Source organism: Mustela erminea, chromosome 20 (assembly GCF_009829155.1).
Source record: "Mustela erminea isolate mMusErm1 chromosome 20, mMusErm1.Pri, whole genome shotgun sequence".
Lineage (NCBI taxonomy): Eukaryota > Metazoa > Chordata > Mammalia > Carnivora > Mustelidae > Mustela > Mustela erminea.
The window spans coordinates 7,541,951-7,560,939 of record NC_045633.1 but is presented as its reverse complement, the minus strand read 5'-3'; the positions used below and the strand labels follow the sequence as shown (position 1 = coordinate 7,560,939).

Here is an 18,989-nt window from a genome sequence, read left to right as displayed (position 1 = left end):
ACCTTGTTTTTGTATTTATGAATGTTATTTCCAAATGTATATATCTTGCTGGTTATTTCGGTGGAGATTCACATGAAAGAGAATGGAGTAATAGGGCCGCCATCACAACCAGTAGGTCTGTTATGGCTTTAAAGCTTACCTTATGGACTTTTTGTGACTATTTTTGTTTCAGTCACTACTAACTTTTAGTTGAGTTTGGCTGTAGAAGGAGGCAAATTGTTTCATTACTTACTTTATTATTGTCTTGGACAGCCTGAATTTCAAAGTATCAGTGAATAGCAAACAGACAGTACCTGTCTTCAGAGAATACCAATACTTTCTTATTGTTTAATGATGAAGTAGCTGGATAAGTTTGTTCTAGTCACAGTTGGGCACCTCAGGTAACTGTCTACTATTGTGTTTCAGAATATGGTGTCCAGTGGGATAACATCCAGTCACCCGTGAGCCCAGATGATGATCTTCGTTTTGTCCATATTATGGGAATGCTTTTATTTGATGCTGCCTTGTTTGGCCTTATGGCCTGGTATATGGATGCTGTCTTTCCAGGGAGGTATGGTGTTCCCAAGCCTTGGTATTTCTTTGTGCAGGTAAGTTCTAATGATTCTATCATTGAGAGAAACCCCAGTTCTTATGTATTTAGTTTGTTAAACAGTGAACGTTGTTACCTTAAACACCCTCTCTGTGGTTCTCCAGTCTTATGATACTAATACAGTTTTTATTCTTTCTGAAGTAAAACCATTACAAGTCAACTTTGTGACATGTACAATAGAATCAAATAGCTTTCTACAGGAAAAAAAAAAATCACCTGTCTGAGTGAATGTGTGGTGGTGCCCTTAGATCCTAGTGAGGACGAAATGAATTGTGTCTCATATCTGGTTTATCAGCACCTGCTTTTTTTTCTACTATTAGCCCAAATTACTTAGAATCAAAGCCACAGCAAAGTGAGAAGCATCTCTATCTTAGTCTATTTGCAGTCTACTTCTTTATTGTTCTGTGATTCAAAGTGAGTGGTTCCCAAACTCTTAGTCTCAGAAATCCTTTATACTCCTAAAAATTATTGAGCACCCCAAAGAGCTGTGATTAATATGGGTTTTATCTATCAATATTAACCATATTTAGAAATTTAAAAAATATTTGTCAACTTATTTAAATATATTACTAATAAATGCATTGCATGTTGAGGTCAGGATTTTGGGGATAAATAGCTTTTTTTCAAAATTTAAAAATATTTGAAGAGTGTCCTGTTTTATAATTTTTTTCAAATATTTTTTATATTTACTTAATAAAATAACTAGATTCTCATTGGAGAGCGTATTTCTGCTTTTAATTTTTTACATTGTTTTTTTGCTTAAAATATATGGAGAAAATAAAGCCTCACGCAGATACATAGTTGAAAGATGAGGAGTATATCAGTAGACTTTTAAACAAATTTGGGTATTTGCTGTGTCAAGACTAATGATAATTTTCTACCAGGTAGTTGAAGTTTGGAATCTGAAAACACATTAACAAGCATTTCTTATTCTGTTTTATAATAATATTCATTGGTGTATCTTGTGATCTGATAGATCTTTAACCATGCATAAATTTATAACATCATATTTTGGTTATTTGAAAAATATTGGTTCATCAATACAAACCTTCCAAGTGATGACACATTTCATCATACATTATCAAAGCATCATCTATTAATATCAACATGATGTTATGATAGTTTTCAAGAATTATAAATTTGTCACGCAAGAGTAGGTATCAGTTTTTCAAAATTCTAGTTTTCACTTGAAAGTTCCAGTTACATCATTAGCAGCAAGTATTGTCAGTTCCTTTCTTTTAAGTAATAAGATTTCTCCATTAATTTTCTTTTTTTTCATGGGTAAAGTGATAGAAGTTTATTAAGTGAAGATACAGTAAAAGCTCTTAAGAGTGAGAGAGGTCCCGACAGGATTGCTAACAAGGGCCTTTACAGTTGGTCTTTTATAGAAAGCTAACCAGCGAACTTAAATCCTTTCAGCACCTTCAATGGCTTCCTTCCTTTTTAGGGTCTTCATTAATTTTCAAGAAAATGTCTGCTAGATATCCAAATCTAAAGAACCATAATTTTTGTATCTGTCATTCTTTCAGAAAAAAGTGGTTTCCATGAAAAAAGTGGCTAGTTCATAACTCAAATGACACAAGTAATTTTTCTTAGAGCTTCCATTATATTTTCATTTGCTATAGAAATGCTTTATTCATATTTCCCACTTCATCACACAGAATATTTAAAGTATCATATTCAAGGAATGAAACTTAATAACTAATTTTTACTTTTTCATAAAAGACACAATTAAGTGAAATAAATTGATTTATTACTGTGTCTAGTGGTGAAGAGGATGGTGATTGCTTAGTACACTTTTATGCTACTAATTTGATTCGCATTAAAGCACCAGGCATTTTATGCAACATTTCTTTTATACCACCAATGAAGATATCAATGCAATAGAAAGATGAATAATGTATTTTTAGAAGTATTTTTATGAAAAAGAATTTTGAACTCACAGACTCATGAAAATGTTTAAGGAATCTCCAGGTATCTATCTGTATACTGCATGTCCAAATAAAGACACTCAACTTAGAGTGATAGAATGCTTTTTGCCAAACCATTTTTAAGTAGATTTTATTTTGTTTTTCTTCTTGGACAGTGAGCTTTTAAATAACAGGTTTTGTGCTTACTGTGTAGAAGTTCACATTCTAGGTAGTTTGCTTTCAATTTTGTTTCAATGTATGTGTTTCAACCCATCTTGAAACCAAAGTGAAATGAGCCAAAGTGTTAAGAGCGTTTCATTTTTCATTGACATCATTTCACTGACATCCTGATGACTATGGTTTTGGTCTTTTCTTAGAAGTCCTACTGGTTTGGCAAAGCTTTAAGCGTTAAGTATAAAGAAGATAAGCGAATTATTGACACAATTAAAAGTGATTATTTTGAAGAAGAGCCTGTTGATTTGGTGGCTGGTATTAGGATCCAACATCTATACAAGGTACTGTTTTCTAAGTCTCTTTTCCCCAATGCACAGAAAGTTAGTTGATGGTGTATAGTAAATGTTTTCACTGGCCATGGTCCTACCCCCCCACCATAAGATGTTAATAAAAGTTGTATTCAGCACATTAATTGTTTGAGAAAATGAAAATGAAAGATGTGCAAGTAAAGTAAAAATCCATGTATTTCTCATTTCTTCAGAATGGAATACAGCTTTGTATTATGATAATGGTGTCTTTTACAGTATTCCCACTATAAGAGCTAATGTCTAGCTGGGACCATGATGATTTGATGTGTAAATATTAATTTATGTTTACAGTTATGGTTTTACTTGTTCTACCAATTATGCATTAGACTATTTGGCTGAATTCTCTTTTGTCCAAATTTTTGGTGAGGAGATGTTCCTGGATATATTAGTTTATTTGGATCAATTAAGTGCCCCTATGTAGGCCTTTGTTGCTATAAACGTTGCTCTTAGTACAGCTTTTTGTTATATGAGCAATTACTTGCGAAAAATGAAATGGAGGAATCTGGAAGAAATGGAGGCATTCCTAGAAACATATAAACTACCAGACTGAACAGGAGGAAATAGACAACCTGAACAGACCCATAACCAACAAAGAAATGGAATCAATAATCAAAAATCTCCAAACAAAAGTCCAGGGCCAGATAGCCTCCCTGTGAAATTCTACAAAACATTTAAAGAATTAATACATGTTCTTCTTAAGCTGTTTCAAAAAAATAGAAATGGAAGGAATATTTCCAAACACTTTGACCAGAATTACCTTGATCCCAAAACTGGACATAGACCCTACCAAAAAGTAGAATTACAGACCAATATTCTGGGTGCAAAATTTCTCAACAAGGTACTAGCTAATAGGATCCAGTGGGCAACATTTAAAGGATTATTCACCATGATAAAGGGGGATTTATTCCTGGGCTGCAAGCCTGATTAAACATCCACAGATCAATCAATATGATACACCACATTAATAAAAGAAAGGGTAAGAACCATATGGTCCTATCAATAGATGCAGAAAAAGCATTTGACAAAATACAGCATCCTTTCTTGATAAAAACTTTCTGCAGTGTAGGGATAGATGGTACATACCTCAATACCATAAAAGCCATATATGAAAACCCCACAGTGAATATCATCCTCAATGGAGAAAAACTGAGAGCTTTCCCTCTAAGGTCAGGAACATGACAGGGATGTCCACTCTCACCACTGTTGTTTAACATGGTACAGGAAGTCCTAGCCTCAGCAATAGACAACAAAAAGAAATGAAAGTCATCCAAATTGACAAGGAAGAAGTCAGACTCACTCTTTGTAGACAACATGATACTCCGTGTAGAAAACCTAAAAGATTCCACCCCAAAATTGCTAGAACCGATACAGGAATTCAGCAGAGCCACAGGATATAAATCGATGCACAACAGTTAGTTACATTTCTATTCACTAACAATGAGGCAGAAGAAAGAGAAATCAAGGAATTGATCCCATTTTCATTTGCACAAAAACCAGTAAGAGACCTGGGAATAAACCTAATCAAACAGGTAAAAGATCTGTACTCTGAAAACTGGAGAACGCTTATTTTTTTAAAGATTTTATTTACTTATTTGACAGAGAGAGAGAGAGCGCGAGCATAAGCAAGGCGAGTGGCAGGCAGAAGGAGAGGGGCAAGCACTGAGCAGGGTGCCTGATGTGGGGTCTGATCTAGGACCTTGGGGTCATGACATGAGCCAAAGGCAGTTGCTTAACAACTGAGCCACCAGGCACCCCTGGAGAACACTTATGAAAGAAATTGAGGAAGACACAAAAAATGGAAAACCATTCCATGCTCATAGATTGGAAGAACACATGTTAAAATATCTGTGCTACCCAAAGCAGTCTACAAATTCAGTGCAATCCCTATCAAAACACCATCAGCGTTTTTTTCACAGCACTAGAACAAACAATCCTAAAATTTGTATGGAACTGGAAAAGACCCGAATAGCCAAAGCAATCCTGAAAAAGAAAAGCAGAGCTGAAGGTATGAAATTCTGGACTTCAAGCTGTATTGCAAAGCTGTAATCATCAAGAGAGTATGTAATGACACAAAAACAGACACATAGATCAATGGAACAGAATAGAGAGCCCAGAAATGGACCCTCAGCTCTATGGCCAACTAATCTTCAACAAAGCAGGAAATGATATCCAATGGAAAGAAGGCAGTCTTTTCAACAAATGGTGTTGGGAAAATGAGACACATGCCGAAGAATGAAACTGAAGCACTTCCTACACCATACAAAAAAATAAAATAAAATAAAATGGATGAAAGACCTAAATATGAGACAGGAATCCATCAAAATTCCAGAAGAGAACACAGGAAGCAACCTCTTCTCCCTCACCGCAATGACTTTTCATCGGACCTTCCCCTTTTACCAGCAAAACACTTTTCCACTCCTCCTACTGGCCTGCATTGGCTTGGAGTCTCTGCTGGACCCAGGCCGTGGTGGCCGCCCACAGACTCTGTCTGCTCTCAGAGGTGATTAGTCTGGGGAATACATAAAAGCACTCAGAATACTACCCAGGCCCAGTATCATACACTCCCACAAGTAAAGTAAAAATCCTTTTCCTTCCTGCCTGCTGGACACATCTCCAAAGGCAAGGGAAACAAAAGCAAAAATGAACTGAACATAATAAAAAAATTTTTAAATTTACCCCAAAGATACAGATGTAGTGAACAGAAGGGCCGTCTTTACCCCAATGTTCATAGCAGCAATGGCCACAGTTGCCAGACTGTGGAAAGAGCCAAGATGCCCTTCAGCAGACGAATGGATAAAGAAGATATGGTCCATATATATGATAGAGTTTTATGCCTCCATCAGAAAGGATGAATACCCAACTTTTGTATCAACATGGACAGGACTGGAGGAGATTATGCTGAGTGAAATAAGTCAAACAGAGTCAATTATCATATGGTTTCACTTACTTGTGGAGCATAAGGAATAACAGAGGACACTGGGAGAAGGAGAGGAGAAGTGAGTTGGGAAATCGAAGGGGGTGATGAAGCATGAGAGACTGTGGACTCTGAGAAACAATCTGAGGGTTTTGAAGGGGAGGGGGGTAAGGGTTGGGAGGGCCTGGTGGTGGGTATTAAGGAGGGCACATATTGCATGGAGCACTGGGTGTGTGCATAAACATTGAATCTTGGAACACTGAAAAAATAAATAAAGAAAAGAATTTAAAATAGAGACTTTAAAAAATGAACTATTAGGACTTCATCAGGGTAGGAAGCTTTTGCACAGCCAAGGAAACAGTTAACTAAAAGGCAAAATACATGTGGTGTGTGTGTGTATACACACCTAGACACACACACACACACACACACACACACACACACACACACTGGAATTTTACTCAGCCATATAAAAGAATGAAATCTTGCCATTTGCAATGTCATGGATGAAACTAGAGGGTATTATGTTAAGTGAAGTAAGTCAGAGAAAGACAAATACCATATGATGTCATTCATATGTGAAATTTAGGAAACAAAACAGATAAACATAGAGGAAATGAAGGAAAAATAAAATAGGATGAAAATTGAGAGAGAGGCAAACCAGAAGAGATGCTGAACTCTAAGAAACAAACTGAGGGCTGCTGGAGGGGACATGGGGTGGGGGATGGAATAACTGGATAGGGTACTGGTTGTAATGAGCACTAGGTGTTATATGCAACAGATGAATCCCTAAATTATACCTCCGAACCTAATCAGAAAAGCTATATGACTTCAAGGAGCTTTACTTGACTATTTTATACAAAGTAGCACCATCTACCAATGTTACTACGATAGATAATCATTTACAGGTTTTTGATTTCTATGTGTTCCTTCTACTGGAATTTTTCTGTCAGGAGAGCAGGAGCTGTTTTGGTCTTCTTCATTAATGTATTCATAGTACCTTACACAATGTATGCCACAAAGTATGGGCCCACAGTAAATATTTGTTGACTGAAGGGATTGATTAGCAGTGATTTGTTTTAGTAGACGAGGCAGAAGGAAGTGTGTAAGGTAAGTCAGTCTCAGGTTTCTCTCTTTATATCTACGTGGGTTGTGGTAAGGAATGTGGCACGAGGAATACATTTTCCGGTATGCTAATGAGTAGTGTTTGGAGTACCTCAAGGAAAGTATAATGTGTGTCCACCATGAAGTTCTAGAACTTAGCAGGAAGACATAGAGAAGCAGACTGTGGTGTTATCAGCCTCAGGACAGTAGATGGACTGAAGTGGGACTGACTGAGATGAGGAGTTTTGTAGACCTACTTTTAAGGTCTCTGCATATATTGCCTTTAAATATTGTTTATTTTTCAGTTTTATCTTTTTAATGCTTTGGCTTTTTCTTCTTTTGAGATTAATGTTCTGTCATTTTGTCCTTTTCTAGATAGTTGATAGACATACCTGCCCTTTATAAGCAGTAATAATAAACAGAAAGCTAGTACTTTTTAAAAATTTTCACAGGAATTCACAGTGGAGAAGGATACCATCGTAGCAGTAAAAAACTTAACTTTCAATGTATATGAGGGTCAAATCACTATTCTTCTGGGACCTAATGGAGCAGGAAAGACTACCACCTTATCGATTCTTACAGGTAAGTTTTTAGGGTCACCCTGATCACAGATACCATACATCAAACTCTGAAGCTTCTGTGTACCCTCTTGACATTGACATCATTGTTATTTAAGTTATATACACAGTTGTTGATTAATTCACACTCTTCTTAAAGTGCAGAACATTTGTTACAAAGTTTAAAAATCAGTATTTGTTTTTGCATCTCACATGCCTTTTCTTCATAATATATTATTCCCATTGGTGAATGCAAACGCCCTTTAATTTTCAATTCTTACTCATTTATTCTTTCCTGTTCTTTTGTCTTACTTTCACTTTTATTCCCCTGTCCCCTTTGTAGGAAAATCATTCTAATTCAATTTACATAGTTTTCATTGTAAAATATCTGATATATATTCTGATGAATGGATTATTATATATATTAAAAATTTTTCAATCAACAAAACTAAAAGGCAATCTACAGAATGAGAGAAGATATTTGCAAATGACATTACAAATAAAGGGCTGGTATCCAAGATCCATAAAGAACTTCTCAAACTCAACACCCAAAAAACAAATAATCCAGTCAAAAATGGGCGGAAGACATGAACAGACACTTCTCCAGAGAAGACATACAAGTGGCCAATAGACACATGAAAAAATGCTCCACATCAGTCGTCATCAGGGAAATACAAATAAAAACCACAATGAGATACCACCTTTTACCAGTTAAAATGGCAAACAAAATAGGAAACAACAAATATTGGCAAGGATATGGAGAAAGGGGAACACTCTTATGCTGTTGGTGGGAATCCAAGCTGGTGCAGCTATTCTGGAAAACAGTATGGATCTTCCTCAAAAAGTTAAAAATAGAGCCACCCTACAGCCCTAGCAGCAGTGTCCACAATAGCCAAACTGCAGAAGGAGCCAAGATGTCCTTCAATGGATGAATTGATAAAGAAGAAGTGGTACATATATGTACAATGGAATATTATTCAGCCATCAGAAAGGATGAATATCTAGCATTTACATCGACATGGATGGAACTAGAGGGTATTATGCTGAATGAAATAAAGTCAGTCAGAGAAAGATAATTATCATATGGTTTCACTCATATGTGGAACATGAAGAATAGTGCAGAGGACAATAGGGATGGGGGGAAAATGGAATGGAATCAGAGAGGGAGACCAACCATATGAGACTCTTGATTCTGAGAAACTAAGGGTTTCAGAAAGGGATATAGGTGAGGGGATAGGGTAACTGGGTGATGGCATTAACGAGGGTACATGATGTGATGAGCACTGGGTGTTATACTGAACTGATGAATCATTGAACGTTATCTTAGAAACCAATGATGTACTGTACCTTGGCTAATTGAATTTTTTTTTTTTTTTTTTTACTTGCAGTCAAACTATTTTATTTTTATTTATTTATTTATTTATTTATTTATTTATTTATTTATTTTTATTTCCAGCATAACAGTATTCATTATTTTTGTACCACACCCCGTGCTCCATGCAATCCGTGCCCTCTATAATACCCACCACCTGGTTTTTAAAAAAGATTTTATTTATTTATTTGACACAGAGAGATCACAAGCAGGCAGAGAGGCAGGCAGAGAGAGAGAGGGGGAAGCAGGCTCCCCACTGAGCAGAGAGCCCGATGTGGGGCTCGATCCCAGGACCCTGAGATCATGACCTGAGGCGAAGGCAGAGGCTTTAACCCACTGAGCCACCCAGGCTCCCCTTGGCTAATTGAATTTAAGTAAAAAAATGTCAAACATTCATCCAAGATGAAAGATTTTGCACCCTTCTCTACCAACTAGATTCTACTATTTTTGTATTTTGCCACACTTGTCACATGTCTATTGATCCCAATTTTAGGCATCTCAAAATTAATTTTAGATGTTAGTATACTTCTTACTAAATAATTTGATAATATCATTAACTATAATTTTCTTTTGTGTAAAACCTTATTATGATGAAACACTTAAATTTTGTGAGTGTGTGTGTGTGTGTGTTTTGCTGAATTTTGACATGTGCATACATCTCTGTAATCCAATTGCCTGTTAAGCTGGAGAAATTCACTACTATGCCAGAAGAGTCTCACTTTGCTCGAGTGATCCACTTGTAATTCATAGCAACTGATAGATTTCAGATGAGGCAGTAATTTCATTCATGTCATCATTGTATACTAATAAGCCAGGTGTTTGAGTTTTTAAAAAGGAGTTAAGGTTCATTTATTTATTTATTTAATTTTTCAAATTTTATTTAAATTCCACTTAACCTATAGTGTAATACTAGATTCAAGAGTAGAATTCAGTGATTCCTTACTACATATAAGACCCAGTGCTCATCACAGAAAATGACCTCCTAATAGCTATCACTCATTTAACACAACCTCAGCCTACCTCCCCTCCAGCAGCCCTCAGTTCATTCTGTGTAGTTTTTTGTTTCCCTTCCCCTATTTTCATCAGTTTTATTTATTAAATTCCACATAAGTGAAATCATATATTGTCTTTCTCTGACTTATTTTACTTAGCAAGATACACGCTAGCTCCATCCTGGTCATTACAAATGGCATTCTTTTTGGTGACTGAGTAATATTCTGTTGTACATATATGCCACATCATCTATACCCATTCTTCAGCTGATTGCCATTTGGGCTCTTTCCACAGTTTGGCTATTGTTGATAATGCTGCTGTAAACATCAGGGTACATGTACTCCTTTAAACCAGTATTTTTGTATCCTTTGGATAAATACCTAGTAAGCACTTGCTGGGTTGTAAGGTAGTTCTATTTTTAATGTTTTTGAGGCACCACCATACTGTTTTCCAGAGTGGCTGCATCAGTTTGCATTCCCACCAACAGTGTAAAAGGGTTCCCCTTTGTCCACATCCTCACCAAAATCAGTTGTTTCTTGTGTTGTTTATTTTAGCCATTTAGACGTGTGAGGTGGTATCTCATTTTGGTTTTGATTTGCATTTCCTGGGATGCTCAGGTGATGTTGAACATCTTTTCATATGTCTGTTAGCCATCTGGCTATCCTCTTTGGAAAAGTGTCTATTCATGTCTTCTCCCCATTTCCTAACTGGCTTATTTGTTTTTTGAATTTGTTGAATTTGGTAAGTTCTGTATAGATTTTGGGTAGTAACCTTTTTATCAAATATGTCATTGCAAGTATCTTTTCCTATTCCAAAGGTTGCCTTTTAGTTTTGTTGATTATTTCCTTCACTGTGCAGAAGCTTTTTATCCTAATGAAGTCCCAGTAGTTCATTTTTGCTTTTGTTTCCCTTGTCTCTGGAGATGTCTCTAGTAAGTTGCTATGGCTGATGTTATAGAGGTTGCTGCCTTTGTTCTCCTCCAGGATTTTAATGTTTCCTGTCTCACATTTAGGTCTTTCATCCATTTTGAGTTTATTTTTGTGTATAGAGTAAGAAAGTGGTCCAGTTTCATTCTTCTGCATGTTGCTGTCCAGTTTTCCCAACGCCGTTTGTTAGACTGTCTTTCTTTCCATTGGTTATCCTTTCCTGCATTGCCAACGATTAGTTGACCATACAGTTGTGAGTTCATTTCTGGGTTCTCTGTTCTGTTCCACTGATCTATGTGTCTATTTTTGTGCCAGTATCCTACTGTCTTGATGACTACAGCATTTTAATACAGCTTGAAGTCCAGAATTTGATGCCTCCAGATTTTCTTTTCTTTTACAAGATTGCTTTGGCTATTCTGGTCTTTGGTGATTCCATACAAATTTTAGGATTGTTTATTTTAGTTCTGTGAGAAATTCTTATTGTATTTTGATAGGGACTGCATTAAATATGTGGATTGCCTTGGGTAGTATAGATATTTCAACAATGGGTAATCTTTCAATCCATTAGCATGGAATGCTATTCCATTTCTTTGTGTCCTCTTCAATTTCTTTCATAAGTGTTCTCTAGTTTTCAGAGTATAGATCTTTTCCCTGTTTGGTTAGGTTTATTCCTAGGTATCTTATTGTTTCTGTTGCAGTTGTAAATGGGATTGATTCCTTGATTTCTCTTCCTTCTGCTTCATTATTCAGGTATAGAAATGCAACAGATTTCTGTATGTTGATTTTGTATTGTATGACTTTCCTGAATTTCGGTATCAGTTCTAGCAACTTTTTGGTGTAATATTTTTGTTTTTCTGCAAAGAGTATCATGGCATCTACAAATAGAGAAAGTTTGACTTCTTCTTTACCAATTTGGATTCCTTTTATTTCTGTTGTCTGATTGCTGAGGCTAGTACTTCCAGTTCTTTGTTAAATAACAGTGGTGAGGGAGGATATCCTTTTCTTGTTCCTGACCACAGAGGGAAAAGTTCTGAGGATAATATTTGTTGTGGGTCTTTCATCTATGCCCTTTATGATGTTGAGGTATATTCCCTCTATTTCTACTTTATTTAAGGTTTTTATCAAGAATGGGTGCTATACTTTGTCAAATGCTTTTTCTCCATCTATTGAGAGGATCACATGGTTCATATCCTTTTTAAAAAAAATTTTTTTCAATTTATTTATTTTCAGAAAAACAGTATTCATTATTTTTTCACCACACCCAGTGCTCCATACAATCCGTGCCCTCTATAATACCCACCCCCCGGTACCCCAACCTTCCACACCCCCGCCACTTCACACCCCTTAGATTGTTTTTCAGGGTCCATAGTCTCTCATGATTCACCTCCCCTTCCAATTTACCCCAGCTCCCTTCTCCTCTCTAACACCCCTTGTCCTCCATATTTGTTATGCTCCACAAATAAGTGAAACCATATGATAATTGACTCTCTCTGCTGACTTATTTCACTCAGCATAATCTCTTCTAGTCCCGTCCATGTTGCTACAAAAGTTGGGTATTCGTCCTTTCTGATGGAGGCATAATACTCCCTAGTGTATATGGACCACATCTTCCTTATCCATTCGTCCGTTGAAGGGCATCTTGGTTCTTTCCATAGTTTGGCGACCGTGGCCATTGCTGCTATAAACATTGGGATACAGATGGCCCTTCTTTTCACAACATCTGTATCTTTGGCGTAAATACCCAGGAGTGCAATTCCAGGGTCATAGGAAAGTTCTATTTTTAATTTCTTGAGGAATCTCCACACTGTTCTGTTTATAATAATAAATTATTATTTATTTTTTTTAGAGCGTTGTTGGGGAGGGGCAGTGGGAGAAAGAGAATCTCAACAAACTACATGCTGGGTGCAGAGCCCCACACAGGGCTTAGCCTCACAATCCCGAGATCATGACCCGGGCTGAAATCAAGAGCTGGTTGCTTAATTGACAGAGCCACCCAGGTGCCCCTCGGAGTGTACTTTTTAAAGTGGATTTTTTTTTTAAAGATCTATTTTATTTATTTTAGAGAGAGAGCATGTGGTGGGAAGAAAAGAGAAACACAAGCAGACTCCATGCTGAGCAGGAAGCTCAGCACGGGGCTCGATCCCATGACCCTGAGATCAGATCAGAGCCAAAACCAAGAGTCCAGTGCTCAACCACTTTAAGTGCCCCTTAGAATGGAATTATTGAGTTGTAGAACTTAAGAAGGAGTTTTGTAACTATATTTAGTATATTATCCAACTGTTTCACCAGAAAAGTGGCCCAGTTGCCATCTATGCATAAATGTTATACAAATATTTTTAGACTATTACACATGATTATGTTTTATCTTCCAACAAAATTTTAACTTCTAGAGGGTAGGGGGCCTACATTCTGAATTTTTCATTTAAAAAAAAATCACCAGGACAGCATGGTACTGGCATAAAAACAGACATATAGACCAGTGGAACAGAGTAGAGAGCCCATATATGGACCCTCAACTCTGGTCAATTAATCTTCGACAAAACAGGAAAAAATATACAGTGGAAAAAAGACAGTCTCTTCAATAAATGGTGCTGGGAAAACTGGACAGCTATAAGTAGAAGAATGAAACTCGACCATTCTCTTACACCGTACACAAAGATAAACTCAAAATGGATAAAAGACCTCAATGTGAGACAGGAATCCATCAGAATCCTAGAGGAGAACATAGGCAGTAATCTCTTCGATATCAGCCACAGCAACTTCTTTCAAGATATGTCTCCAAAGGCAAAGGAAACAAAAGTGAAAATAAACTTTTGGGACTTCATCAAAATCAAAAGCTTCTGCACAGCAAAGGAAACAGTCAACAAAACAAAGAGGCAACCCACGGAATGGGAGAAGATATTTGCAAATGACAATACAGACAAAAGGTTAATATCCAGGATCTATAATGAACTCCTCAAACTCAACACACATGAAACAGGCAAACATATCAAAAAAGGGGAAGAAGATATGAACAGACATTTCTCTAATCAAGACATACAAATGGCTATCAGACACATGAAAAAATGTTCATCATCATTAGCCCTCAGGGAGATTCAAATTAAAACCACATTGAAATATCACCTTACACCAGTTAGAATGGCCAAAATTAACAAAACAGGAAACACATGTGTTGGAGAGGATGTGGAGAAAGGGGAACCCTCTTACACTGTTGGTGGGAATGCAAGTTGGTGCAGCCTCTTTGGAGAACAGTGTGGAGATTCCTCAAGAAATTAAAAATAGAACTTTCCTATGACCCTGGAATTGCACTCCTGGGTATTTACCCCAAAGATACAGATGTTGTGAAAAGAAGGGCCATCTGTACCCCAATGTTTATAGCAGCAATGGCCACGGTCGCCAAACTATGGAAAGAACCAAGATGCCCTTCAACGGACGAATGGATAAGGAAGATGTGGTCCATATACACTAGGGAGTATTATGTCTCCATCAGAAAGGATGAATACCCAACTTTTGTAGCAACATGGACGGGACTAGAAGAGATTATGCTGAGTGAAATAAGTCAGCAGAGAGAGTCAATTATCATATGGTTTCACTTATTTGTGGAGCATAACAAATATCATGGAGGACAAGGGTTATTAGAGAGAAGAAGGGAGTTGGGGTAAATTGGAAGGGGAGGTGAATCATGAGAGACTATGGACTCTGAAAAACAATCTAAGGGGTTTGAAGTGGCGGGGTGGTGGGAGGTTGGGGTACCGGGTGGTGGGTATTATGGAGGGCACGGATTGCATAGAGCACTGGGTGTGGTGAAAAAATAATGAATATTGTTTTTCTGAAAATAAATAAATAAATTTTAAAAAAATTTATTTAAAAAAATTTTATTTAAAAAATTTGTATTTACCAGACTGTTTCTTCTGTAGAAGACTCTGATAACTTTTTTTAGTAATCCTAGAGTAGACTGAAGTTTAGGTGCTAATGGACAGTTGTCAGGTTCTCTCACAGAAGCTAAGCTTCTGTGATGTCTTCTGCTTAATTCCAGGTTTGACTCTTCCTACAAGTGGAAAGGTGTATATTAGTGGATATGATATCTCAAAAGACATGGTTCACATCAGGAATGACTTGGGCTTTTGCCCCCAGGATGACATATTGTTTTCAGAATTGACAGTATCAGAACATCTCTATTTCTACTGTGTGGTGAGTCAGAGTGATGTTCTTTTCCTCCACTCATATGCTTCAGGCAGTGTGACCAAGGATCAACATCCTTACCCTAATTTAGTGGAAGCGTTTTTGGCATTGTTCTTTTACCATAAAGGAAAAAACAAAAGGATAAAGAATTGTCTTATATATAGATAACTGTGTAAGAGAAGTTCTGATATAAGAATTTTTTTAAGCATAAAGTTGGAAGCACCTTGTAAACTCTGGTCCTCTCTTTCTAGATAAAAGGAGTACCTCCAGAGATACGTGCCACAGAAGTTAATAACGTGCTGACTTCTTTTGATCTGCTGGAAAAGCGTGATGCACTTGCACAGTCACTGAGTGGAGGAATGAAGCGCAAACTCTCTATCATTATAGCACTTATAGGAGGCTCCAAGGTAAAGGATGGTTAACATGAGTCCCTGCTCCAGCTGATAAATGAAATTCACCTGACACAAACCTAAGAGCTGATATGAATCTAACTTTCTAAAAGGAACTTCTGAAATGATAAGCAGAGGGGGTTCCCATTATTGACCTGGTGGTGTAATGTGATTATGGGTTTTGAGATTATTATTAATTTTGCAGAGTTCTTAATATAATGTAGTGTAGCTTTTGTATCTTAACTTACATAGGCACCCCACAAACAGTAAGTTATCCCATAAGGGACACAGCATGGATCATGAATTGTTCTTTTGGTCTTCAGGTGGTGATACTTGATGAGCCAACATCTGGCATGGACCCAGTTTCGAGAAGATTCACCTGGAGTGTCCTTGAGCAGTATAGATATGATCGTACCATCTTACTCACCACCCATCACATGGATGAAGCTGATGTCCTGGGTGACCGTATAGCCATCATGGTCAAGGGATCCCTTCAGTGTTGTGGCTCTTCAATTTTCCTGAAAAGAATATACGGTCTCTCTCTCTGATCATTGTTTGGATGCTAATGGCTTAATTATATTATTCTAACATGATTATTACAATTTTTTGTCGCTCTACACAGGTCTTCAAAAGCTTCCTGTGTCCTATTATGTTAGATCTAAACTATTTAAATCAACTCTTTGTAATTTAGACAGTTCCTATCTAGTTGATTACTTCCCATTATTACTTAACAAGTATATTCTAACTTGGAAAATATTCTTTTTTGACCCCACAAAGGTCATGTTTATTTCTTTCATATAGCTTCTACTGAAATGTTAATTTGTTGCAGGAGTAAGGTAATTCTTCTGAAGGATTTGGTACATATATTCATGGCTTGGAGAGGAAAAAATCAGTGACTAGATATTTCTTACCCTTTCCAATAAAATCAATATCAAACTCCCAGTATAATGAGTTAAATACTTTCAGGTTTATTTTCATGAATAATATTCCTGAGATGTGGCAGTTGATCAATAAGAATTTACTGAACAGAAAATGAACAATGGAATAAAATTATCTTGACTTTGATAAATACAGTCTGGTTAGTCAGTGAAACTAGTAAAATGAAAATGAACAATATAAAAACCTACATAATTACATGGCTCAAAGCAGTGAGTGCTTCAAAATTGGGAGGAAACATGAGAATAGTTAAACATGGTGTTCCTTTAATCATGAATTCAGTATTTGAATTCATTCATCCAATCACATATATTATAGGTAAGTTACTATATTCATATTTACACACATTATCTCATCTAATCTTTATGAAATCACCATTTTAATGAAGCAGAACACTGGAGCTTTTACTAGGTAATGTATTCAAACCATGTGAGTAAGTGGACCTATGGGTCCCTCTGGCACCAAAACCCATGCTTTGTACTCTCATATGCTACTACTTCCCATGCAAGAAGATGTTGGGTTTAAATAGTCAGTTTGGTGAATGTCAGAAAGAGAGGGACTCATATTGTTGAATGCTTTTGTACTAACAGACGAGGATATAGAAATAGATATACCCATAGTAGGTTAGTTATAGACACAAAAGTGTTACTCAAGTATATTGATTATCCATAGAATGTCTTTAGTTGCAGGCTCTTTAAAGGCAATGGAGAAAAGAACGTGATTTTTAAGGAAGTTGGATAAGTAAATGAAAGCAAGTGACTATATTACCCCTAGAACAATGAGTAAGTCAGCCTGGATCGTAAGGTTTTTTGGGAGGATCAATAAGAAATTAAGTGTGATGGTTAGGGATAGAAAATGGAAGGGCATTGAAAAAAAACAAGAGTGGTTTTCATTAGATGTACACATGTATATATAAGAAGAAGTTAGAAATAGTGGATTTCAAAGCTCCATTCTAGGATTTAACCGTAAGCCACCTTAATGTGATGAATTATAAAATAATAAGAGCAACAAGACCAGAAAAATGAATATGTGTGTATACCTATACACACATGTGTGCACATGAACGTGAGCGTGTGTATAAAATTCCAAAGGTATCAGGCAGACTTGGTGTTAGAAGTCCATATAGCCTGTTTTCATATGACAAAGTGAAGACCTCCTAGTACAGTAAGGTAAAATTTTACAGTTTTCGTTCATTAACATGAATGACATGTGTCTGAAACTTTGACATGTGTCTGAAAAGTGGTGAGTAAGCATTAAGTATTTAAAGAATGATGGAAGGAAGAAAATCCAAATAAAAAAGATATATAACAATAAAACTTTAACAAGTTTAAATTGTGGTCAGAGTAAAAAACCTATATACCCAAAGGTTAAAGAGTCAGGGACTGTCTAAGAGGAATGGATTGAAGGTAATTTGAAATCCATTTGCTCTTAAGCACAAACATGATTCCTCTTAAAAAAAAATGATATTTTTAACAGGCAAGAGCCTGTTTTTTATGGGGGGGGTTGTTTAATTTGGAAGGTTACCTTTTTAAAATTTTGATTTTTAAATGGTTGTTTTCAGGTGTGGGATACCACATAATTGTGGTGAAGGAACCTCACTGTAATGTTGAAGAAGTTATTGAAGTGATTGATCAACATATACCTGAGGCCAGATTGGAGAGCGATGTTGCAGCTGAATTATCATTTATCTTACCCAAAAAGTACACACACAGGTACGGATCCAGAAAAATCTCAGATAAGTGATTTTGGGTTACCAGAAATAACTATTGCTTTTCCGGGTTTTCTTGGGCTTGGCAAGCAGATTATTTCTCATTGCCACTTGACAAGTAATAGTCAGTTTACTTTCCAGGGCACCCGGTGAGAGAGCCTATTACTAGTCTTCAGCTTCAGTGGGCTTTGAAGCCCCAGAAGTTTCAGCACAGTGAGCTCAGTTGGGGCAGGGTATAAATTGTCAGCCTCTACATTCTGTCCTGATGGAAGAGTTTTTCAAGTTGTATATGCTGTTAAGGCTGTGAATAGTAGTATAGCTATTGGAATCAGATGTAAAAATGGTGTCATCTTTGGGGTAGAAAAGCTAGTCCTTTCTCAGCTATACAAAAGGGTTCCAATGAATGACTTTTTAATGTTGGTCGGCTTTTGGAATGACACTGGCAGATTTGTTGGCAGATGCTTATTCCTTAGCAGACATTGCAAGAGAAGCAGCTTCCAACTTTAGATCTAATTTTGCCCATAACTTTCCATTACAATGTCTTGCAGATAGAGTGGCTATGTATATACATACATATACACTGTACAGTGCTGTTAGACCTTTTGGTTCTGTCTACATATTAGGGTCTTATAGTGTGAATGATGGTGCACAGCTCTACATCAGAAGTTTCATATGGAAATTGGGACTGTGCCATTGCCAAAGCGAGGCAAACAACAAAGACCAGAAACTAAGGGAAGAGGAAACTTACCATAAACTTCCAGGACCAGGCCAACTTCATCTTCTTGCAAGATGTAATTACTAGCTTCATATTCCTTTAAAGCAAGCTTGTTGGCATTCTCAAAAGAAAAGTAGAGGGGAACTTCTTCA

General features: G+C 36.7%; 1 protein-coding gene and 1 pseudogene across 4 annotated transcripts in view; both read left to right on the top strand.

Moving 5' to 3' along the window:
* The window catches only part of LOC116581395 (ATP-binding cassette sub-family A member 3-like), a 150,842-nt gene that overhangs the window by 65,905 nt on the left and 65,948 nt on the right, over positions 1–18,989 (top strand). For all 4 annotated transcript variants that reach the window (XM_032328564.1, XM_032328563.1, XM_032328561.1 and 1 more), the window contains 7 exons: positions 406–587; positions 2,877–3,014; positions 7,512–7,641; positions 14,944–15,098; positions 15,341–15,496; positions 15,802–16,012; positions 17,976–18,126. In XM_032328564.1, the coding sequence (XP_032184455.1) occupies positions 406–587; positions 2,877–3,014; positions 7,512–7,641; positions 14,944–15,098; positions 15,341–15,496; positions 15,802–16,012; positions 17,976–18,126 (1,123 nt within the window). The remainder of the gene's footprint in view (positions 1–405; positions 588–2,876; positions 3,015–7,511; positions 7,642–14,943; positions 15,099–15,340; positions 15,497–15,801; positions 16,013–17,975; positions 18,127–18,989) is intronic.
* On the top strand, positions 18,327–18,853 carry LOC116580967 (annotated as a pseudogene).